At 42.5% G+C, this 25,221-nt stretch overlaps 1 protein-coding gene across 2 annotated transcripts in view; it reads right to left on the bottom strand.

The window, feature by feature from the left end:
- Positions 1–17,103: 17,103 nt before the first annotated feature.
- GABRA3 (gamma-aminobutyric acid type A receptor subunit alpha3) overlaps positions 17,104–25,221 on the bottom strand; it is a 406,943-nt gene continuing 398,825 nt past the window's right edge. For both annotated transcript variants that reach the window (XM_037822441.1, XM_037822442.1), the window contains exon 10: positions 17,104–19,345. In XM_037822441.1, the coding sequence (XP_037678369.1) occupies positions 19,010–19,345 (336 nt within the window). In that variant the 3' untranslated portion in view covers positions 17,104–19,009. The remainder of the gene's footprint in view (positions 19,346–25,221) is intronic.

Genomic DNA, 25,221 nt, shown 5'->3' with positions numbered 1-25,221 from the left:
CCTTATCTTTTTAACCTGACACTTGTCAAAACCCCAACTTGTGACAATCCCTGCCCACACCTGGCTTTCATTGAGCACTTCTTGGAGTAAAGCCTCAGCAATCCAATCCCTCCCTGTTCTAGCTCAAAGGTGCCCTTTGCTCACCTATGATGACAAACAACACTGCTAACAAAATCACTGAACTAGAACAGGGTTTTTCTAAAAACACATAGTTAAGGATTGGACCCTATGCCACAGGCACCCCATTCTTGTTGCATGTTACTAGAAAACTCCCTCTGTGCCAATGCTGCTCATCTTAGTCTGTTTTGTTCTCCACTGCATTCCTAGCTCCTAGCCCAGTGTACAATAAACTTCTTGTCAACCCAATCCAGATTTTCCAACACAATTTGAACAGAAGCCTTGTATTCTAGGGCTTAAAATGGTTGTCCAAATTAATAAACTAGCAGTTAATCTCACATTCAGTTTGTGAACATTGGCTCCAGTGGTTAGACTCCTGGAAGGAAAAATATGGTGTATTAATTTCCTATTGCTGCTGTAAAAATAACCACAAACTTTGTGGCTTAAAACAACACATTTATTTCTACAGTTCTGAGGTCTGAAGTCCAAAATGGATTTTACCAGGCTAAAACCAAGGTGTGGGGGAAAATCTCTTTCCTTGCCTTTTCCAGCTTCTAGAGTCTACTTGCTTTTTTTTTTTTTATCTTCATTTTATTGAGATATATTCACATACCACGCAGTCATACAAAACAAATCGTACTTTCGATTGTTTACAGTACCATTACATAGTTGTACATTCATCACCTAAATCAATCCCTGACACCTTCATTAGCACACACACAAAAATAACAAGAATAATAATTAGAGTGAAAAAGAGCAATTGAAGTAAAAAAGAACACTGGGTACCTTTGTCTGTTTGTTTCCTTCCCCTATTTTTCTACTCATCCATCAATAACTAGACAAAGTGGAGTGTGGTCCTTATGGCTTTCCCAAACCCATTGTCACCCCTCATAAGCTACATTTTTATACAACTGTCTTCGAGATTCATGGGTTCTGGGTTGTAGTTTGATAGTTTCAGGTATCCACCACCAGCTACCCCAATTCTTTGGAACCTAAAAAGGGTTGTCTAAAGTGTGTGTAAGAGTGCGCACCAGAGTGACCTCTCAGCTCCTTTTGGAATCTCTCTGCCACTGAAGCTTATTTCATTTCCTTTCACATCCCCCTTTTGGTCAAGAAGATGTTCTCTGTCCCACGATGCCGGGTCTACATTCCTCCCCGGGAGTCATATTCCACGTTGCCAGGGAGATTCACTCCCCTGGGTGTCTGATCCCATGTAGGGGGGAGGGCAGTGATTTCACCTTTCAAGTTGGCTTAGCCAGAGAGAGAGGGCCACATCTGAGCAACAAAGAGGCATTCGGGAGGAGGCTCTTAGGCACAACCATAGGGAGGCCTAGCCTCTCCTTTGCAGCAACCGTCTTCCCAAGGGTAAAACTTATGGTAGAGGGCTCAACCCATCAAACCACCAGTCCCCTATGTCTGTGGTCATGTTAGCAACCATGGAGGTGGGGTAGGCGAATACCCCTGCATTCTCCACAGGCTCCTCAAGGGGGCACTACATCTTTTTTTTTCCTTGTTTTTCTTTTTTTTTTTAACTTTCCCTTCTTTTTTAAATCAACTGTATGAAAAAAAAGTTAAAAAGAAAACAAACATACAATAAAAGAACATTTCAAAGAGACCATAACAAGGGAGTAAGAAAAAGACAACTAACCTAAGATAACTGCTTAACTTCCAACATGTTCCTACTTTACCCCAAGAAAGTTACCTAATATAGCAACATTTCTGTGAACTTCTTCCTACTATATCCATCAGAAATTAACAGACCATAGTCATTCCTGGGCATCCCCAGAACGTTAAATAGCTTATCTGTTCTTCTTGGATTATTGTTCCCCCTTCCTTAATTGCTCTCTATTGCTAGTTCCCCTACATTCTACATTATAAACCATTTGTTTTACATTTTTCAAAGTTCACATTAGTGGTAGCATATAATATTTCTCTTTTTGTGCCTGGCTTATTTCGCTCAGCATTATGTCTTCAAGGTTCATCCATGTTGTCATATGTTTCACGAGATCGTTCCTTCTTACTGCCGCGTAGTATTCCATCGTGTGTATATACCACATTTTATTTATCCACTCATCTGTTGAAGGACATTTGGGTTGTTTCCATCTCTTGGCAATTGTGAATAATGCTGCTATGAACATTGGCGTGCAGATATCTGTTCGTGTCACTGCTTTCCGACCTTCCAGGTATATACCGAGAAGTGCAATTGCTGGATCGAATGGTAACTCTATATCTAGTTTTCTAAGGAACTGCCAGACTGACTTCCAGAGTGGCTGAACCATTATACAGTCCCACCAACAGTGAATAAGAGTTCCAATTTCTCCACATCCCCTCCAGCATTTGTAGTTTCCTGTTTGTTTAATGGCAGCCATTCTAACCGGTGTTAGATGGTATCTCATTGTGGTCTTAATTTGCATCTCTCTAATAGCTAGTGAAGCTGAACATTTTTTCATGTGTTTCTTGGCCATTTGTATTTCCTCTTCAGAGAACTGTTTTTTCATATCTTTTGCCCATTTTATAATTGGGCTGTCTGTACTATTGTCATTGAGTTGTAGGATTTCTTTATATATGCAAGATATCAGTCTTTTGTCAGATACATGGTTTCCAAAAATTTTTTCCCATTGAGTTGGCTGCCTCTTTACCTTTTTGAGAAATTCCTTTGAGGTGCAGAAACTTCTAAGCTTGAGGAGTTCCCATTTATCTATTTTCTCTTTTGTTGCTTGTGCTTTGGGTGTAAAGTCTAGGAAGTGGCCGCCTAATACAAGGTCTTGAAGATGTTTTCCTACATTATCTTCTAGGAGTTTTATGGTACTTTCTTTTATATTGAGATCTTTGGTCCATTTTGAGTTAATTTTTGTGTAGGGGGTGAGGTAGGGGTCCTCTTTCATTCTTTTGGATATGGATATCCAACTCTCCCAGCCCCATTTGTTGAAAAGACCATTATGACTCAGTTCAGTGACTTTGGGGGCCTTATCAAAGATCAGTCGGCCATAGATCTGAGGGTCTATCTCTGAATTCTCAATTCGATTCCATTGATCTATATGTCTATCTTTGTGCCAGTACCATGCTGTTTTGGCAACTGTGGCTTTATAATAAGCTTCAAAGTCAGGGAGTGTAAGTCCTCCCACTTTGTTTTTCTTTTTTAGAGTGTCTTTAGCAATTCGAGGCATCTTCCCTTTCCAAATAAATTTGATAACTAGCTTTTCCAAGTCTGCAAAGTAGGTTGTTGGAATTTTGATTGGGATTGCATTGAATCTGTAGATGAGTTTGGGTAGAATTGACATCTTAATGACATTTAGCCTTCCTATCCATGAACATGGAATATTTTTCCATCTTTTAAGGTCCCCTTCTATTTCTTTTAGTAGAGTTATGTAGTTTTCTTTGTATAGGTCTTTTACATCTTTGGTTAAGTTTATTCCTAGGTACTTGATTTTTTTAGTTGCTATTGAAAATGGTATCTTTTTCTTGAGTGTCTCTTCAGTTTGTTCATTTCTAGCATATAGAAACATTACTGACTTATGTGCATTAACCTTGTATCCCGCTACTTTGCTAAATTTGTTTATTAGCTCTAGTAGCTGTATCGTCAATTTCTCAGGGTTTTCTAGATATAAGATCACATCATCTGCAAACAATGACAGTTTTACTTCTTCTTTTCCAATTTGGATGCCTTTTATTTCTTTGTCTTGCCGGATTGCCCTGGCTAGCACTTCCAGCACAATGTTGAATAACAGTGGTGACAGCGGGCATCCTTGTCTTGTTCCTGATCTTAGAGGGAAGGCTTTCAGTCTCTCACCATTGAGTACTATGCTGGCTGTGGGTTTTTCATATATGCTCTTTATCATGTTGAGGAAGTTTCCTTCAATTCCTACCTTTTGAAGTGTTTTTATCAAAAACAGATGTTGGATTTTGTCAAATGCTTTTTCAGCATCTATTGAGATGATCAATTGATTTTTCCCTTTTGACTTGTTAATGTGTTGTAATACATTGATTGATTTTCTTATGTTGAACCATCCTTGCATGCCTGGAATGAACCCCACTTGGTCATGGTGTATGATTTTTTTAATGTGTCTTTGGATTCGATTTGCAAGTATTTTGTTGAGGATTTTTGCATCTATATTCATTAGGGAGATTGGCCGGTAGTTTTCCTTTTTTGTAGCATCTTTGCCTGGTTTTGGTATTAGATTGATGTTAGCTTCATAAAATGAGTTAGGTAGTGTTCCATTTTCTTCAATGTTTTGAAAGAGTTTGAGTAAGATTGGTGTCAGTTCTTTCTGGAAAGTTTGGTAGAATTCTCCTGTGAAGCCATCTGGCCCTGGGCATTTATTTGTGGGAAGATTTTTGATGACTGATTGGATCTCTTTGCTTGTGATGGGTTGGTTGAGGTCTTCTATTTCTTCTCTGGTCAGTCTAGGTTGTTCATATGTTTCCAGGAAATTGTCCATTTCTTCTACATTATCCAGTTTGTTGCCATACAGTTGTTCATAATATCCTCTTATAATTTTTTTAATTTCTTCAGGATCTGCAGTTATGTCACCTTTTTCATTCATTATTTTGTTTATATGGGTCTTCTCTCTTTTTGATTTTGTCAGTCTAGCTAGGGGCTTGTCAGTCTTGTTGATTTTCTCAAAGAACCAACTTTTGGTGATATTTATCCTCTCTATTGTTTTTTTGTTCTCTATGTCATTTATTTCTGCTTTAATCCTTGTTATTTCTTTTCTTCTACTTGGTTTAGGATTGGTTTGCTGTTCATTTTCTAGCTTCTTCAGTTGATCCATTAGTTCTTTGATTTTGGCTCTTTCTTCCTTTTTAATATATGCGTTTAGTGCTATAAATTTCCCCCTTAGCACTGCTTTTGCTGCATCCCATAGGTTTTGGTATGTTGTGTTCTCATTTTCATTCGTCTCTATATATTTAGCAATTTCTCTTGCTATTTCTTCTTTAACCCACTGATTGTTTAGGAGTGTGTTGTTTAACCTCCAGGTATTTGTGAATTTTCTAAGTCTCCGATGGGTATTGACTTCTAATTGTATTCCATTGTGGTCAGAGAAGGTGCTTTGAATAATTTCAATATTTTTAAATTTATTGAGGCTTGTTTTATGTCCCAGCATATGATCTATTCTGGAGAAAGTTCCGTGAGCACTAGAAAAGTATGTGTATCCGGGTGATTTCGGATGTAATGTCCTGTATATGTCTGTTAAATCTAATTCATTTATCAGATTGTTTAGGTTTTCAATTTCCTTATTGGTCTTCTGTCTGGTTGATCTATCTATAGGAGAGAGTGATGTGTTGAAGTCTCCCACAATTATTGTGGAAACATCAATTGCTTCCTTTAGTTTTGCCAGTGTTTCTCTCATGTATTTTGTGGCACCTTGATTGGGTGCATAGACATTTATGATTGTTATTTCTTCTTGTTGAATTGCCCCTTTTATTAGTATGTAGTGGCCTTCTTTGTCTCTCAAAACATCCCTGCATTTGAAGTCTATTTTATCTGAGATTAATATTGCTACACCTGGTTTCTTTTGGCTGTAGCTTGCATGAAATATTTTTTTCCATCCTTTCACTTTCAGTTTCTTTGTGTCCCTGTGTCTAAGATGAGTCTCTTGTATGCAAAATATTGATGGTTCATTTTTTTTGATCCATTCTGTGAATCTATATCTTTTAATTGGGGAGTTTAATCCATTTACATTCAACGTTATAACCGTGAAGGCATTTCTTGAATCAGCCATCTTATCCTTTGGTTTATGTTTGTCATATTTTTCCCCTCTGTCTATTAATATCCTTTATTGTACCCATACTGAATCTCTTTAGTACTGAACCTTTCTCCAAGTCTCTCTGTCCTTTCTTTGTTTCTCTGTCTGTAGGGCTCCCTTGAGTATCTCCAGTAGGGCAGGTCTCTTGTTAGCAAATTCTCTCAGCATTTGTTTGTCTGTGAAAAATTTAAGCTCTCCCTCAAATTTGAAGGAGAGCTTTGCTGGATAAAGTATTCTTGGCTGGAAATTTTTCTCACTCAGAATTTTAAATATATCGTGCCACTGCCTTCTCGCCTCCATGGTGGCTGCTGAGTAGTCACTACTTAGTCTTATGCTGTTTCCTTTGTATTTGGTGAATTGCTTTTCTCTTGCTGCTTTCAGAACTTGCTCCTTCTCTTCTGTGTTTGACAGTGTGATCAGTATATGTCTCGGAGTGGGTTTATTTGGATTTATTCTATTTGGAGTTCGCTGAGCATTTATGATTTGTGTATTTATGTTGTTTAGAAGATTTGGGAAATTTTCCCCAACAATTTCTTTGAATACTCTTCCTAGACCTTTACCCTTTTCTTCCCCTTCTGGGACACCAATGAGTCTTATATTTGGACGTTTCATATTATCTATCATATCCCTGAGGTCCATTTCGATTTTTTCAATTTTTTTCCCCATTCTTTCTTTTATGCTTTCATTTTTCATTCTGTCATCTTCCAGGTCACTGATTCATTGTTCAACTTCCTCTAGTCTTGTACTATGAGTGTCCAGAATCTTTTTAATTTGGTCAGCAGTTTCTTTAATTTCCATAAGATCATCCATTTTTTTATTTAGTCTTGCAATGTCTTCTTTATGCTCTTCTAGGGTCTTCTTGATTTCCTTTATCTCCCGTACTATGGTCTCATTGTTCATCTTTAGTTCTTTGAGTAGCTGCTCTAGGTGCTGTGTCTCTTCTGGTCTTTTGATTTGGGTGCTTGGGCTTGGGTTATCCATAGCGTCTGGTTTTTTCATATGCTTTATAATTTTCTGTTGTTTTTGGCCTCGTGGCATTTGCTGAACTTGATAGGGTTCTTTTAGGATTTGTAGACCAATTGAAGTCCTTATCTCTAATTTATCAGGTCTACAGCTTCATGGAGTACACTTTCTCTAACTAACCAGCAGGTGGCATCCACGAGCCACCTGTTCTCCACGAGCCAGTTCTCCCCTGCTTAGCCTTTTTGGTGAGTGGGGGAGTGAGTCTTGTGGGGTCCAATTGGTGTACCAAGCTTGCGTGTGTAGTTGGTGTTGCCTGCCCTGTATATGGGGCGTGTTTCTGGGCAGTCGGCGGGGGGGGGGGTGGCTCTAACAATCAAATCTCCCTGGTGATCCTAGAGTTTTAAAGCTGCTGCAATAGTCTAATCCTTCAGTTCAGTCCTGCCACAGTTTGTCACTGCCACTGACCCACAAGTCCTTGGTATTGGTGTATGGCTCCTGAGACTTGCAAGTGGGCCCCTCTTCCAGGCTGTGCACCCCGGGTCCTCTGTTGAGGGATGACTGTGCTATGTCACAGGTGAGTGCCATCCCCCCAGGGCAGTTCTGGGCTGCTGGGCTGTGTAGGGAGGTTCCCAGTCTGCTGAAATGATGGCTGAATGGGGCTTTGTTAATTCACACTGCTCCACCTTCCCAACTCTGGGACAATCAGCTGAGGTTGCAGGGAAGGCTAATGTCCGTGCCCAGTTTTGTGGTGTGTGCCTGTTATTTGAAGCACTTCCGTCACACTGGGTTGTCTGGGGCAGCTCTGGGCTATGGGGCTGGCGATGGGCAGGAGTGTTTCCTGTCCACCAGGATGATGGCTGTGAGCGGACACCCCCCTTTTCTTGGGAAGTTGTGGTGTTTAGTGAATTTTCTCAGCCACTGGATTATTGCCTTTTGTCTCAGAGGTCTCTTAGTTCTGCTCTTGACTTGACCCGCCCAAATTGCAAGTCTTTGAAGCTTTCTGTATTGGGCTTCTTAGAGTAATTGTTTTAGAAAAAGAAAAAAGGATTAAAAAAAAAAAAGGGCCCTCCTCAGAGATCTAATGGGTTATTGAAATGCTAAGAGACAAAGCAACCAGGGCCATTAAGGAAAGGTCCACAGGGCAGCGAGATCAGCTTTTCTTCGGGATTTGCATATGCACCTCAGGGCCTGAGCTCTGCCCTTCCCCTTTCTATGTTCACCAGAACTCCAAAAATCCTCCGCTTTTATTTTGGAGTTTTTCGTGTTGTTTTTTTTCTATGCCTGTCTCCTCTCTGCTGGGCTGGCTGCTCTCAGATTCTCTGGTGTCTGGTCTCAGTCTATCTATGGTTGGAGTTTGGATCAGTAGAATGAGTTTCCGATAAGGGCTGCCACTGCAGTTCTCCCTTCTCCTTCCCGGAGCTGACAGCCCCTCCTCCCACGGGACCGAGCCCGGCAGGGAGGGGCGCGGGTCCCCCGGCCGCAAAAACCCACAGATTTCGCCGATCTCAGCAGCTCCACGTTTTCATGAGTGCTGTATGAAGCATGCCCAAAGTCAGACCGCTCCGCGGTGTCCAGTCCACGCAGTTCCCGGCCCTCTACCTACTTTCCTGGAGGAGTAACTAAAACATACAGCCCACCAGTCCGCCATCTTGCCGAGTCTACTTGCTTTTATAGTTCCTAATCCTTTCCTCCATTTTCAAAGCCAGTATCATTGGGTCAAGACTTTCTCAGGCTTCCAACTCTCCGGTTCTCTCACTCTACCTCCCTCTTCCACTTATAAGGATACTTGGGATTACATTGGGCCCACCTGGATAATTCAGGATAATTTCCCTACTTTAAGGTCATCTGATTAGCAACCTTAATTCCATCTGCAACCTTAATTTCCCTTTGCCATATAAGGTAATATATTCACAGGTCCTGAGGATTAGGATGTAGACATCTTTGAGGGACCATTTTTCTTCTTTTCACAGGAGGGATTCTGGGGCCCCCAAACTCTCAACACTTTTGTGATCAACAGACACCCTTGCCTCTTTCCCTCTGAGCATCCCTGTGCTCACTCCCCACTCCACACTCTATGGGTAGCTATCTCCATCTTTCCTTCCCTTCCTCCTTTCCTCCCTCTCTCTTTTTTTCTGTTGGTTTCTTCCCCTTAGCCTATAAACATATTTAAGTTTCTTCCACATAAAAAGTAACTTATCATAATCCTTTTTCAATCCCACATCCCTAACAGCTACAACTGTTATCGTCTCCTTTTTTTTTAAGCAAAATGTCTTGAAGGAGTTTTTTACATTCATTTGTCTTTCTCCTTCCTCACTTATCAACTGATTGTAATTTGATTCCTGCTCCTATCACCCCACAAAAAAATGTTCTTCTAAACTTCACCAAAGACTTCTTTGTCCATAAATCCAAAGGAAATTTTTTAGTCCTTCTCTAGCAGCAGCAACTGACAGCATTGAAGACACTTGCTCCTCCATCCTTCTGGAAACAATTTCTTCCATCCCTTGGCCTCTATGAATAGCACCATCTCCTCCTGGTCTCACTTGCTGCTTGTCCTAAAGCCACCCCTTAAGTGCTAGGGATCCTCCTCTAATACTGTCTGGGCCACATCCTCTTATTCTGCAGTCTTTCCCATGGCTTCAGTTACCACCCTTACTATACCAACAAAAGCCCTGATTGCTGATCACTGTCTTGAGTCCAGGCCTAAACCCTGAGCTCCAGACCTCAATATCCAACTGCCTCCAGGGCACCTCGACCAAGATGCCTCACAGGCACTTCCATCTTTATATGTTCAGTGCTGAACTCATCATCCACTCAAATTTGTTCCTCCTCCAGTTTTTCCCATATCCAGAAATGTTACTTTTTGTAGGTTCCCCCAGTGTTGTAGATTCAATTGTGTCCCCTAAAAAATATGTGCAAGTCTTAACCCTGGGTACCCGTGAATGTGACCTATTCGGAAATAGAGTCATGGCAGATGGAATTCGTTAAAACAAGGTCATACTGCAGTAGAGTGAGTCTTAATCCGATATAAATGACCTGACCTCTGCCTCCTTCTCCAGCCCCTTTCATTCTTTCCTCCAGCCATAATTACCTACCTTAAATTCATTTTAAGTCTGCATCGTTTTAGTGTCTGCATCTTTAGTCTTTGCACATGCTATTCTTTCTGCTTGATGACTCTCACTCCTCCCCACTGCCTGCCTTTTTCCCTTACACCCATCCCATGTGGGGCAAGGACAGGCTGACTGTTCAGCCCACATCACAGATTAGATTCTGGTTTTCCAAGGAAGCCCTTTCCTGAACATCTCAGGCTAGTCAAGGCCCACTCTGAGCTCCCCCAGCTCCTTACACTCAATGTTCTCATGGCTATTTCCCTGCCTCTGGGCCACTGGATTGTGCCCTCTTTAGAGTACAGCCCATGCCTGTCTTCTTCACTGTGGAACCTCAACAATTTGCAAAAGACTTGGCACTCAGACCAAGGAAGCTTCCGGTAAATATCTGCTGGATGAATTAAACCCATTCTGTTTATCTCACCTCACACAGCAGAAGCCACTCCCCATAAAATATGCACAAACACATCACCTAACCTTGAGCCTTCGCCACAATCCCCAGAACACCTGTGTGCCAGGAGATACACACTCAGACACACACCCAAAGGCAAGCCCTCGAACAGCAGTGCCTCCATCTCCCCTGGGCTAACTATCCCAGTTCAACCTGCCTCATATAGTTGCAGCAACCCCCCAAAGGCACCAAAGTTTTTCCTGACTGCGAATGCAATGCAAGAGAAATGGGATGGAACTTTGCCCAGTCTGTGGAAACGTCAGTGAAACACGTAACCTCCTTGACCCTCAGTTTCATAATCTATAAAATGGAGATAACAATGGTATCCATCCCAAAGGGTGTTGTCAGCACTTAGCCCAGCAACAAGCACCTGGGAAGTGTTGATCTTAGTGTTAATATCACTCTACCTTTTGCAGCCTACTCATTTCCCTTATGTCTCTCTATCTCACTCACCTATCCCAAATTGTTCTGGGTTAAGCTTTTTGGAAAAGGTCTCCCATCATATTCAGTCATTCATTCAACAGTCTTTTCCTCCCCACTCCCCCACTATGTTCCAGGCACTGTGCTGGTGTCTGTGAATGTGGAGAGATCAAGAGAGAAGTGGGGAGAAGGAAACTCAAATGCCTACTGCATGCCAGGTGTTTAAAACATAACCTGCTCTGTTAAAATATCAACATCCCTCCTCCTCCAAGAGCAGACTGTTTCCTCAGGAAGGGATTTTGTTCTCAGAGAACAACCAAGATAAGATTAAAAAGTTTAAAATAAAGAAAACCACAAATTACCAACCCATATTGGAAAGTATCTAATTGCATTGAGAATTATGATGATACTTTACATTTTGCTCTGGTCTGATTACAGCTCAAGGGATAAACACTGAGCAAGGCAGTCAGTATTTACCCTGCCAGGCACTGGGACTCTGGAACTCTAAGAGCATTGACTTTCTCTCTCCCCGACGCCCACTTTGCTGCTGTTTGCATGTAAACAATAAAGACTATTTCAGACTGTCTGTACACAGACACAATTGACTTCAGCTCTAACTACTTTGGCCAGAATCCTGGAATATCATGCCAGAAGGGTCCCTAAAGATCACAAAGTTCAAGCTCCTCATTATCCTGGTGAACATTTGAGACCCAGAGAGGAGCAGGGCCTGTCCCAAGTCAGTAGCAGCATTGAGATTAGAAGATTTATCCACTACTTATGAGCAACAATCAAAGATCCCAACAACCTTCTGTGTGTGGTAGCTCTTTTGATCCTTGCTATCCCTGGAAAAATTTTATTATGTTTATGTTACATAGAGGTTAAGTGACTTGCCCACAGGCACATAGCTGAGAGTAAATACCAGGTTAGAACTCAGTATTCTTGCCTCCCAGTTCTTGTGTCTTCTTAGATTCTCACTCACTCCAACCATCACCAGCTTTTCCCCATGACCATGTTGGTATCTCATTCTTTACACAGGTTTGGACTAAGACCAGTTCCAATCAAAGCCTTTCCCATGGCCACAAATTAATCCTTACAAGGGGAGATGGCTGTCTTCCCAAGGTTCATACCCTGCTGCATCTGGGCATCATGGCTCCTCTAAGGCGACTCTATTGTGGCCATGATCTAAAGCCAAGGTGCCCATAGCAGATTCCCAGCTGAGGCAACCACTGACCAGGGCACCAGTCTTGGGCACCATCTCTCATTGACCTTAAACTAAAGGAAGCCTGCTAGTGCCACAACAGCCTGGAAAAGCTGGATGTAGCTCATCATAAGAGAACAGCTTGGCATGGATGTGGCTTGCAGAGGCTGGAAAGTTTCAGGGTCAGTAGGAGTTGTTCATGACATCAGCATGGAGGGAATGTGGTGACTGTACGACATTGGATTTCACTGGATTATACTATACTTGCAAGGAGAACACTAGCTATATACTTTACCAGTACAGATTCATTAAAACTTCCCACACCTCCTCCCATCCAGAAGTAGGAAGGAGACCAGCATGATTCTAGGCTGGATCTGTATCTCAGGAAGGGGGACCCAGTCTGAAGTGTATTAAAGTCTTAGCGCCCTGTCCAACATGACACCTGCAAGCACAAAACTTCACCTGCCTGAATGCAGAGTCCTAAGCCTCCAGCCTGGTGCAGCTTTAGGGTTGGGGTCTGCAATGGGACCTAGCAGTGTTATTATTATCCCTCTTGCACTTCTGTTTATTTCATTTGACCCTTTAGCGATCAGGTAAAAGGGCATAGCATGAGTGAATGTGCCTGTTAGGCATCAAAGCTAAAGAGAGGCTGCAAGTAGAAGGAACTCTATGACTCTTGCACTGCAGAAAGTTGGCCTGGAATGGAGAAAGGACCATGAAACCACCAAACTCAGGGGCCATCAAGTGGCTTTCCCCAAAGCTGTTCACCTGTTCTGTCATTGGGCTGGGTCTATGGAAGCCAGCCTCTGGGCTCACAAGTTGGCAAGATGATGGCTGCAGCTAGGTTCACAGGAAGGTGACAGGTTGTGCCTCATGCAACCACTTTTACATCCAAAGCCACACTAATGCATAAAGGCCTGGACAGTTAGGACAAATAAGTATACTGCATCATTGTCTCGCTCACTTCTGGACCTTTGTGCCTGCTCCCTTGAAAACTCTGCTCCTCTTTGCTTGGAAAATGCTAGATCATCTTTTAAAGCCCAACTCAGAAGTTATTTCATTCTTAAGTATTTGCTGAGTTTGGACTATTTTTCTGTCCCAGTGCAGAAGCTCTTACTCACAGGCTTAGTCTAGGGGGAGATTGCAATTAAGTTTGGTGAATACTGGGATAGAGAGAGCAAAGCACAATGAGCAGTGCAAGAAGCGTGGCAAAGAAGCCTATTCTGGGGGGACAAAGTTCATGAGGGAAGTAACCTTTCAGGTGAGACATGAGGAATGAGTAGGAGTCAGCCAGGTGAAGGAAGAAAGGGAATGAACATTCTAGGCTTAGGAAACACCCTGCATAAAAGCCCTGAGACATATTAGTACTTAATGTGTGGTTGATATGATTGATTCATTATAAGTGAGAGGCAGGCATTTGGCAATGAGTGGCTGAACAGTGAGAAGAACCACATCGTGCAGGACTTTTAAGGCCAGGGTTAGAGTTTGGATTTTATTCTAGGTGCAGCAGGATGCCATCAAAGGGCATTGAACAGGCAAACATGATCTGGCTTGCAATTTAATATAAGAGTTCCATAGTGATCCAGTTAAGAGACCATGATGGAAACTTGGACTGCAGTGCCGGTAGTGGAAGTGGGGAGCAGGGGGAACACAATGAGATTTAAGTTGGAGACTGAGCTCACAAGATTGTCAAATGTGCCAGATGTGGGGTGAGAGGCAGGTGTCAAAAATATTTCCTAGCTTTTTAGCCCAAGCATCTGAGTGAATGATGGTTCTGGTTATTGGTAAAGGAAAGACCAAGGGAAGAACAGAATTGCACAGGTTGGGAAATCAAGAGTTCTTTGAACACATCAAATTTGACATAAAGTAACTAGGCTAGAGGTGTTGATTTGGCAGTCATCAGTGTAAAGAAAGTGTGGCAATTTTAATACATGACTGAAAATTATTTGCCACTCTTCCATCAAGAAATGGGACCCATGACCCTCTTCCTGAATCTGGGCTGGACTTAGTGACTTGGTTGTAACCAGCAAAATGCAGCACAAGGTATGGAGATACTGCATGATTTCCAAGGTTAGGGCAGAAAAATCCATGCAGCTTCCACCTGGTTCCCTTGGAACACTTGTTCTCCAAAAGCCCCTCTGGAGATGCTGCCTTTTGGAACCCAGATGCCATGCTGTGAGAAGACACAAGGAAAGGTCATGTATAGATGCTCAAGTCAAAAGTCCCAGATGAGCCTGCCTTTCAGCCATCACAGCCCAGTTCCTGGACATGTGATTGAAGGTCTGATCCCAACCTCTTCTGGCACCCAGAACCTCCTTCATCTTCTCAGTTTATAACTCATCTTCTGCCCTGCTGAACATGACTGGAACTGGGTAACTCATAAGCCTGCATCCCGTGACAGAACTGCCTGCCACATGGAACTTGGAAGTACATTCTCGATCCCCTGTTGTTCCAGTCCCCAGTCATTTGAGTCAACCCCCAGTTTGAGTCTTCCTATCTGGAGAAGAGACAAGCCATCCCCGCTGTGCCCCATCCACAGGATTAATACATGGTTGTTGCTTTATGCCACTCAGTTTTGAGGTAGTTTGTTACACAACAAAACTCATCAAGATGGATGAGATCAATCAGGGAGAGTGTGTAGAGTGAAAAGAGAAGAAGGAAAGTGCTGTGTGGAACCCCCAACCTTTAAAGGACAGGAGAAGTTGAATAGGACACACATAAGAAACAGAAAGGTGGCAGGAAAAAAGAAAAGCAGGGATAACAGGAGACTGTGGTGCTATGGAAACCAAAGAACCAGTTTCAAGAACAAAGTAGTTGTCAACAGTGTCAAATGCTGCTGACAAGTCAAGTAAGATAATGGAAAAATGCCTTTAGGTTTTAGTAACAAGGATAGTGGTGACTCAGCAAGAGCTACCTCACTGCAAACAGATAACATCAGCCTTCTAGCTCTCCTTGTTTGGTTTAATCAAGTTATTTTGAAGCTGCCAACCCATCTGAGGTGTGTCACATGAAACCAGAGACAGGGTATGTGCTCAGCAGAATCTTTGTGCGGGACCCTGGATGTGGTGACGCTCAGGGGCAGAATGGACCAACACGGTATCTTCTGGAAGTGACGCTCTGTTGAACTTGGCTCTGATCAGCAACACGTTTATTAATGTGAAAAATAAGTCTCAGATCAGAGGAGGAATTTGGCTATTATCACATAGCAACTGTAATGTGATTGAGTCCTGGTTAAATGCCAGGTGCCCATTCTTCTCAGTGCTTTCCCCATGGTATCAAATTGTTGGAGCTGTGGCAACAGCAAGGCAGAACAGATCCAGGTTGCGCCCTGTTGGAAGTGGGAAGTAGCCTGGAAAGGCAGGAGGTCCCAGAGGGCAACTTGCCCCAGTCAACAAGAATAGGTACCTTTATCCTTACCCTATTATACAGTCACATGATTAATGTCCCCAGGCTAAAGAGAACCTTGTAATTAGAAACTGTTGGGGCTAAATGGAGAAATCCTTTCTTCCAATTCTAGGGTCCCTTTGACAGAATTTCTCCCAATTGCTTCTTTCCTTTTCCATTCCTCCTCCCTTCCTTCTATCTCATGCTGGACCTCTTGCAAGGATTCAGAGGAGTTCTAGAAGGCCTACGTCCCAAGTCCAGGCTGGGGAACCCTCTGACGGGTGTCATATCACCTTTGTCCTGAGTGGGTTGTGTCATGAATGGGCCAGTGGGCAATGCTTCAGGTTTTCTGAAGAGTCCAGTGTCCTGTCAAGCCTTCTTCTCCTGCCTTCAATACTCTAGCACTAGGATCTAATAGGCCCTTAAATGAAAACCCCAGATTTAAAAGCCCATAGGATCAAGCAATTATTTAACTAGGTAAAAGCTATTTAAAATGACTTAAAACAGAGCACACTTAGTGTGGGAATGCCCTTGGAGCTGCTTTGGAAGGCTGCACCATGCATTTGTTTGTTTCCGTTGGTTTCCATTGCTCATGGTTTGGCTAGTCTCTTCTGCAACACCACCTTGAAGAAACCCTCTCCATGTAGTCCTGATCTAGATTAGTATTCACTGATTCAATAAATATTTATTGAATACCTGCTATTTGCTAGATACCATACTAGAAATCTCTGGACTGGACTGTCAATGAACAGTTAGAGATCTCTCTCTCTCATGCACTAAAAACCCATAAATACTCAAATCCAGAAGTATAGGCCCAGGGAGCAGGGCTTCAAACTCTAGGGGTCTCAGCAACACAGTGCTAACGGGAACAGCTTGAGCTATCCCCTAATACTAGGGGACTCGTTTTCAAAATCAAAGCAATTTACAAGGGAGACCACCATCTATGCCTAGCATGGTTGTTCTGGGGTGTGGTTCAACTGGTCAGGAACGGTGGGATTCCTGCAATGAGATGTCCACAGGGCTGGAATGGGCAGCATGGATCAGATCATCTAAATTCCAATTTTTATTACAAACAAGAAAACCTTTGATATGATATGAAATGATCTTCCAAGTAAATCTCCTCATCCCTCAGGAGCCAAGCAATTTCCTCAAGTAGATCTCATGAGGTTATTTCCAAGATTCTCCCTTATTCTGTAAGAAATAAGGGGTCATCATCCATTTCCCAACACATTGCTCAACCAACCAGACCCTCATTTTCTCTCACCTAATAACTATTGCCTAAGGGAACTATTACCTAAGGGAAATAGTAATTGATGAAAAAGAGAAAGCCTTCAGAATTGTAATAAAAATACCTTTCTATATTTCCTGGGCATGGGAGATTTAGCAGAGGAAACACAGCTGTTTCATTCTCTGTCTTGGAGTCAATCAAAGTTATGTTTTCACATGGGGTCCATTTTGGATCTTTGTAATAGGTCTCTTGCTCTGGGGATACCTTTCTTCCCTCCTATTCTAATGGTGTTAAGTAGTGGAATGTGAGGGTGCCACGAGGATGGGGGTGAAAGCCAGGGCAAACATAGTGCTGCCTCTGAATTAGTTAGGCAAGGCACAATCCAAAAATGTTCCCCAGCCCAACTACAATTCAGAAAGAGTTTATTTAATAAACAGCCACTAAACATTGCACCAAAGCATTTGGAAACACAATTTCTACAGAAAGGCAAAGGTCAGGCTTCCATTCTAAATTCCTTAAGACAATCATTAATAGCCCTGCCCACCCCACCCACATCCCCACATATCCACATATCCACGAGACTATACTCTTCTATTCATGAATTTACCTATAGAAAATCTTAGGAATAATGGGACTGGCATGCGTTATCCCAGCAATGGCAAGGAAGTGGGGGATGGGGGTGGGTAGATGAAAAGGCAACCAGCAGCTTGTGAAAGACCCCTTAGAAGCTTTGTTCAGGGGGTGGGCAGGGAGAATCTGCTTCTGGTGCCATCTACAGCTTTACCTTGGGCTTCTGGGCTACTCTGGGCTAGTGCAGATATTCAGATCCAAAGTGGCCAGGGCTGCCATCTTAAAAACAATCTCATTCCCTTGAGCCATGAATATTAGAAGTGGTCTCCTTGGGTGACACATTGTGACTCTCTATAACCCTTTGTGGTATCCAACCGAACTGCACTCAAGACCCAGCAGGTCCACTGAAACTACGTTGAATCTGAGGTCAAGGTAGAGCTGAATTCTCAGTCTGTCTTCATTTTGGCCTTTGGGAAGGGGCACATAATACTTCTCTATTATAGACAGTTGTAAGGATCCCTGGCAAGTCAATCAAATTTCTGGAACTCAGTTTATCTACCTCATAAAAATTCCCCAATTTTGCCTGTCCCTTTTATTCATATAGAGATTAAGAACAGATGAGACAGATTGGCCCCTAAATAATATATTACAAAACTGTTAATAAAGTTAATGATTTAGTTGACTCAAAAATCAACTAGAGATATTTGTATGAATCTCCAACTCACTCCTCCCAGAATCAGCATCAACAGAGGACCAGGAGTATCTGATATAGTAGGAGCAAAGTTCCTGAGCCTGGGCCAGGGTTGGGGGATGGAGGGAGTATGGAAGGAAGAATTTGACTTTCACCTGTCAGTGGCCTTCTCTTTTGAGCCAGACTTCAAACCCCAAATACCACCCCACTCCCAAACCTCTTGCCCCTTCTAGTACTTGACTAGTGACCTTGACAGGGTGGTGACTTCCTAATGTCCCCCTCCTTTTAAAAATTCTTGCATTGGCACTGGATCTAGATTTTTTTTTTGTTTCTATTTGTCCTCTTTTTGTTTAAATAAAAAATACTTGATCCTTTTCCTGAACAGTTTGCAGGTAATAATAAATCCAAACAAAGCAGTGCCCAGTTAGCTACAAGAAGGGCAAAGGGATTGAAGGCTGAGGGCTTTCCTGGAGGAGAGATATACCAAGGAGGATACTTATCCTGAGGGGCTGGGCATGGCAAGGCACCAGCAGTCTTGGTGCCAGGATGACCCGTTTAGTTCTGTTTTGGCCATAAATGGTGGACAGTGGTGGGCTTCCATTGTCCCCACTAACCTCCAAGCCAAGAAAGAGGTTCACAGTGACTCCTGCCTTTGCTATCAGTACTTTTGCTTAGTAGGCCCTGTTGTAGGCAGGCATGGTAGAATAGCCCTGCCTGGCTCCCTAGTAAGTAAGTCATCTGATCTTGACCAGTCAGTAATTCTCCTCAATCTGGACCTCTCAAACAGTCAAGGATCCCACTATAGGGAGTGGACTCTCCTGTTCTTTCTGCAGTGGGCAGAGTGCAATAAAAGACATGCAGTGCCCTCAGCTGGGGGAGACTGGCAGACTAAGAAGAGCAACTTGGCAAATGGCAGTGTTTGGCTCAGATGGGCATACACTCAGCCATGTTAGAGGGACAAGTAATTTTTTTGTTATTGATTTTTCATCAAGATCCATAAATATATTTGATGGTCACAGCTTGGTGGGGGGTTAAAAAGAAGACTCCCAAAACATATGAAGGGAAGCCCCAGGGTTTGTGTGCCTGGATGCTTCATGGGGTACACAGTGCTCTGGTTGCCGCATCATCACCACTATCTACTGTTTGCGGATCATGCCCTTGATAGCTGACTCCCGGTTGACATATGTGGCCCAATAGACCAGATTGAATATGGCAAAGAGCACGGGAAAGATGATGCGGGAAATTTTGTCAACCTTGCTGACACTATTGTAGGTCTTGGACTCAGTGGGGCAGTCTTGCACGTAGGTGGCTTTGGGTGAAGCAATGATTGTTGGGGTTGAGGAGGCACTGGAAGCAGCACCTTTGGAGATGGTAGAAAGCTCGGTATCCTTGGCCAGGTTGATGGGATAGGTGGTCCCCACAATGTTGAAGGTGCTGCTGGTTTTCTTCACTGGGGCTGCTGGTGTCTTCTTCTAGGAGCCAGGAAAAGTAGGGGAGAAGGAACAAAACAAAAGTGATTAATTCATTGCACAAAGCACCTTCAGAGGCTGCAATGAGGAGGAGCTCTGAGGGAAGTTAAGAAACAGAGACCATGAAGTCAATAGCACTGAGTAGCCAGGTTTCTGTCTGGGGATGATAGAAGATGAATTTGAAAATGGAAAACTTGTGTTGTCCTGGCTTTACCACTCACTAGCTATTTGGCTTTGGCCAAGTCACTTCTCCTCTTTGAGCTTCAGTTTCTTCATCTGTAAAATGAGGATCAGATAAATTAGCAGGATTGTTGAGAGGATCAGACAAGAGAATGGCTATGAAAACCACTGCTCACATGTGGGGTCCTTCATAGTATGTGATCTGATCCTCTCAGCAAACCTTTGAGGTGGATGGGTGACATTACTCCCATTTGACAGATGGGAAAACTCAGCTTCAGACTGAGTGGCAGAGCTTGAACTAGCAAGCTGGGCTCCTGACTTTTTCCAGGGCTGCACCATGCTGCTTTCTATAGGCACGAGACACATTTTGGTTACCCGACAAATAACTCCAAAAGGCTGCAACCATCAAGTGGCACATCTCCTGTGAGGAAGAGAGCTTGGTGAGTCTGCAGAGTCATTTTGCCTTAAAGATATAATAAATACTATGGCATGTTTACACGCATCAGGATAACAACATCCCACCCTTCATGCACTGTAAATGTGTTCAGCAAGCTAGGGGGCACGCCAGGGTTTTTCACCCTTGCAGGGCTGCAAGCAGGAGCCATAGCCTACCTATAGAGCTATGCAAATAGGCCCCTCTGACACAGCAAAGGCAGAGGTAGCTGGGGGCTTTCCAAGGCCTGCCCTTTGGCCTATTCTTCAGAGTAATACAACCAATCAAATACCCAATGGGAAACGAGCACGCACACATGTGCACTAGCCCATTTGTCTTCACACATATGCACGTGTGTATACATGGACCCTCACTGAGGCTCCCTCCATGCAGAAGAGAGAAGAGAAGGCAAAACTCAGGCTTGGATCAGAATAGAGAGGTGAAGGAACAGGGGAGACCAAGGGAGTAGGCCAGCCCAGACTAAGGCCCAAAGCAGTGGCCCAACTCATAGTCTGTGTGTTTGCTGCCTCACTCCCTACCCTAGCCTTTCCTTCCTTCCATCCCTCTTTCCTCCTAGGGAAAAATGAGTATGTATAACCTTCAGAAATGCTAATAGCTATGTTATGAAAAGAAGCAACTTGTTGTAGTGTCCTAATTTCACACACCACACCTCTTTCTTGGTGTTATTTTGCTTTCTGACATCCCATGCTTGCCCTTTTTACTCTTCCCCCTTCCACTTTCCTTCCTATGTTTCTCTAGCCTACCCTCTCTTACTGACCCTTTTATCCTAATCTCTTTATATTTCTTTTCTTCTTTACTTCTGAGCCCCCTTCATTCTTATCTTTTCTCCTTTAGACCTCTCTGTCATTTACCTCCCTAATCCCAATAACAACTTTTGTCCCACATCTACTGAATCTTTACTGGGTCAAGAACTATCCTAAGTATTTATGGGTAAGTGGAAAAGTTGGAAGATGAGTCAGCTTTAGTCTCTTCTACCAGAGTTCACAGTCTAGTGGGGAAGACAGATTTGTGAATCCATCATTGCCATATGATGAGATAAGCGCTCTAACAGACATGAGCAAAGCGTTGTGGGAGTTCAAAGTACCAACGGGTCTTGGAAAAGGTGGTTCAGAGAAAGCAATGTGGCTTGCGAGCTGGATTGCAAAGGATGGCCAAGAACTCTTCAGCTAAAGATACAGGAAAGGACAGTGCAACGGCCAAGGGCAATGTTTGAGGGATAACAAGGAGCTTGCTTTAGCTGGATCATGTTGTGCAAAAGAGTGGCAGGAAATGAAGCTGCACAGATAGGTGGAGGCCAGATCTTGAATGGACTGTACACCAGGCTTCCTGTCCCTGCCTGCCTGGGCTGGCTTCAGTGTTTTCAATCGGGGAGCATGAGTGGGACAGATTAGGGGCTGATGGTTTATGTAAATGAACAATCTATCTAATAGGACATTTTAAAAGCAATATTGTTCTTTCTCTTTGAGAATCACAGTCACATTGGTACACATGGAAGGGGGACAGAACTCTAACGCTTCTAAGAACTTTGTAAATGCTTTAAATACTACATGGCACTCATTTATAATTTGCAAATGTGTTGTGTGAATAGAGTCCTGCTGTTAAATGCCCTTGGTATTAATTAAAAGAGCACTTTACTTTTTTATCTGTTTACTTATTAATTTGATTAGTAATCTCTTTTCATGGGTAGATTTAAAAAAAAAGAAAGGAAAACAAAAGAAAAACACCCCCTGACTTTGCTGGAAGCCTTCACATATGTTCTCTCACTTAATCATATTATAAGGTGGTTATGACCGAGTCTCCCAAACATTATTCTAAAAAGAAACAGCTTTCTTTAACTACACAGTTTCCATGTTCTATAGCAGAGGAGAGATGGTAGTTGATTTAGTCACAGATTTTTAATAATAAAGGAAAATTATCTTTAACTTCTCTCACCCTTTCCAACATGACACATTTTGATTAACCTCTACAGTTTTCACCTAAATTGTCAAAGAAGTAAACCAAAGCAAAAGTTGTGGTATTGAGAAGACAGGAGTAGGAGGCAGAGATTAATGGTCAATATTTCCCCCTTTCTGCATCTAGTTTTCCAATACTTCTGGTGTTGGACTTTGATAGAAGTGATTAGACTGGCTTAACTTCGAGCAAGTTGCCATTCTATTCCTACCATCCTAGCCAAGTGTCTGGCTCTTAGGCACATGATTGATTTTTACTGAATGAAAAAATGACCCCCTATTTCAGATTCTCAATGTGATTTCAGGTTTTGTTTCTTCTGAGCCTTGAGCTTTCCTATAGAGAAATCATACCTCCATAGTTCAGCCTGGGATAATTCCTATACCACAAAACTAAATGACTCCTCCAAAGCCCCCAAGCATTCTGACCCCAGGACAAGGACACCTTTTTTTTCTGGAAAGCACCTCTTGTGGGTTTGGGGAGGCAAGGAAAATTTTTATAGATTAATACATGTCCAACTCAAAAGTCTCTTCTTCAGAAGACACCCTTGTCAACTGTTTTTAGAGATGCTAATTAGAGGGTTAGCTGAAGCCCCAAATGCATTTGAGAAGCAACCAAGACTACAGAGTACATGCAGACTTGATCCAGGGTCTCTGTGCTAACCCCCTTAAAGTCACCCAGCTTTCCTAAACCCCAGTTTTCAGAAGTGGGGCAAAGCAATGGGGTATATGCTATGCAGGATTCAATGAAAACTCAGTCTAGTGAGGAAGATTAATAAAAATAAGAGAGAACAAAATATAAGGGAGAAAGCACAAGAAACACATAAGGAGATATTAAACAATGCATCAAGGAAATTCAAAAGAGGCAGAGAGCCTGCTGGATTTGGAGAGGGCAGGTAAGCCAATAAGAAGGAGAGAAAATGCAGGTATAAGAGGAGTAACTACTTGCACCAGATTCCTGGGAAGATGTGAGGTAGAGAATAAATGGGAAATTAATCAGAGCTAGATCACAGCTGAGGAATGGATGCGACACAGATGCTATATTTTGGTGGGAGAGAGGTACATGGTAAGTTGAGGCAAATCACATGCAATGGCTTTTCTTTTTCCCATGAGGAAGGTGAAGGGAATAGTCAAGATTTAAAATCAATTTTGCAGGAAATAGAAGGCAGGACTGATCAGGGACACAAAGAGGGACTGTAGGTACAGGTTGAGGGACTTGCAGAATTCAAGACTATATGCTCATAAATGTCACCAATCCATAAATTGCTGTGGAATTTTTAAAGAGGCAATAGAGGATTTGGATTGAAGAGACTGAGGAGGCTGAGGGTGCTGGCAAGTGAATTCAATGACACACCATGGGGCTTAAGCTGGATTGAGAAGGAAAGGAAACAGGGAACCAGGGATTTAAAGACAGAAAATACAGAGGGTATTCATTCATTTATTAAATCTTTACCTTGTGTCTACTATGTGGCAAGTACTGTACTGCTGGAGATACAACAGCGAACAGTAAAACATGGCACCTGCCCCCAAGGAAATTACAATCCAGTAAAGAGGAACATAAAGTAAATCTGTATGCAAATAAATATATACAGCAATGTACCATTGCGAGCAGAAAGTGTGATGGAGTCTGTGAAAGCAGGATAAGTGGCAGACAGTGATGGTGGGTGCTAGTTTAGATAGAGTAGTCAGAGTATGTCTCTCTGAGAAGGAGAACAGAGGCCTGAATAAAATGAGAAAGCAAGCCACAGAAAGAGCCAAATGACAATAATTTCAGAGAGGGAGAAGAACAAGGACAAAGCACCTGGAGCTTGAATGAGGCTGACGTGTTCAAGGACCAGCGAGGAGGGCACTGTGACCTGAGTGGAGTGAATGGAAGAAAACAAAAATAGGAAGTAACATCATGCATCTGGGGACCAGAGTCTGCAGGCTTTGAGAGCCTCGGTATGGACTATGGATTTTGATCAAAGTATGGAGAGAAGCTATTAGAGTATTTTGAGCAGAACTTTTCTAATTTACAATATAAAATAATATTTCTGACTGTGGGGCAGAGAATAGGTGGTCGGTATGAAAGCAGAGGATTATAATTAGGAGGTTAGCCCTAATGAGGCTAGCGAGAGATGTGGTGACTTAGAGTGAGCCAGCAGAGGAAAAGAGGGAGAAAAGGACACAGATTCAAGTTTCATTGTGAATATGGAGCAATCAGGACTTGCAGATGAACTGGGTTCCAGTGGTTCAGGGTAGGGATGGAGAGGTGAGAAAAAGAGAAGAATTGAAAATGGAACCTAGGTTTTTAGCCTGAGCATCTGAAGAACGTAGGAGTGATTAGCTGTTATGGGACAACTTGAAGATGAAAAGATTTGAGGGAAGATAAGTGCTCTGTTTGGTCATAAGGATTATTATTTTTAAAAATTTTTTTAAAATTACTTTATCAAATAAAAAACATTTCCAAACAAAATAAAGCAAAGCAATGGGAAAAATAAATATCCTGAAATAACTTCATAATGGGATTATAGTCCCATTAGACATCCTAGTGGAGAGGTGGACAGTTGCAGATATAAGTCTGCAGTTTGGGGTAAAGGTCTAGGCTGGAGATACATATTTTGGTGCTGTTGGCCTCTAGATGGCATTGATTCAATGTCATGGGTCTGAATCTGTACTCACCTGGGAAGTGAGTACAGATTCAGAACAAAAGAGATCTGAATCCTGGGATGCTCCAACACTTAGATATCAGGAAGAAAACAAAGATAATGCCAAGGAAAATACCAAAAAAGAAAAGGAAAATCAAGAAATCCTAATGGATCAGAAGCTAAGTGAAGAGCTAGAGCTTCAAAGGAGAGTTTAATAGAAAATAGTGGAAGAGTAATGGTCTAGAGCAGTATTGGAGGTTAAGAGAATGGTGTCAGTTAAGATAGGAGGCTGAGGGGTTGTTCAGTGAAGCTGATGGTGCAGAATGGTTTTTGGTTTTTGTGTTTTTTTGTGCAGTTTTTTTTTTTTTTTTTTTTTTTTTTTACCAGTGAACAGGAGTTCACTAAAGGAATGAACAGAAGTTCCTCAGGGAAGTGAGGGAAAGTTCACAAGGGGTCAGAGGATAAGTCTAGCAACGGCACAGAAGAGTATAAAGATACGAAGTAAGGAGAGTATAAATAACCACGGAGGAAACTACAATTTGGGCGATGACCTGTAGAACATAGGGCTCCACCTGTCCACAACAAAGTTCATTATGAGTCTTTTCTGATACCAGGCAACAGTTCCAAACATACTGTGCTGATTTGAAGCTGTTATGTACCCCATAAAAGGCG

The sequence above is a fragment of the Choloepus didactylus genome, chromosome X, assembly GCF_015220235.1.
Source record: "Choloepus didactylus isolate mChoDid1 chromosome X, mChoDid1.pri, whole genome shotgun sequence".
NCBI classification, from domain to species: domain Eukaryota; kingdom Metazoa; phylum Chordata; class Mammalia; order Pilosa; family Megalonychidae; genus Choloepus; species Choloepus didactylus.
This window is presented reverse-complemented; position numbering and strand designations above follow the sequence as displayed.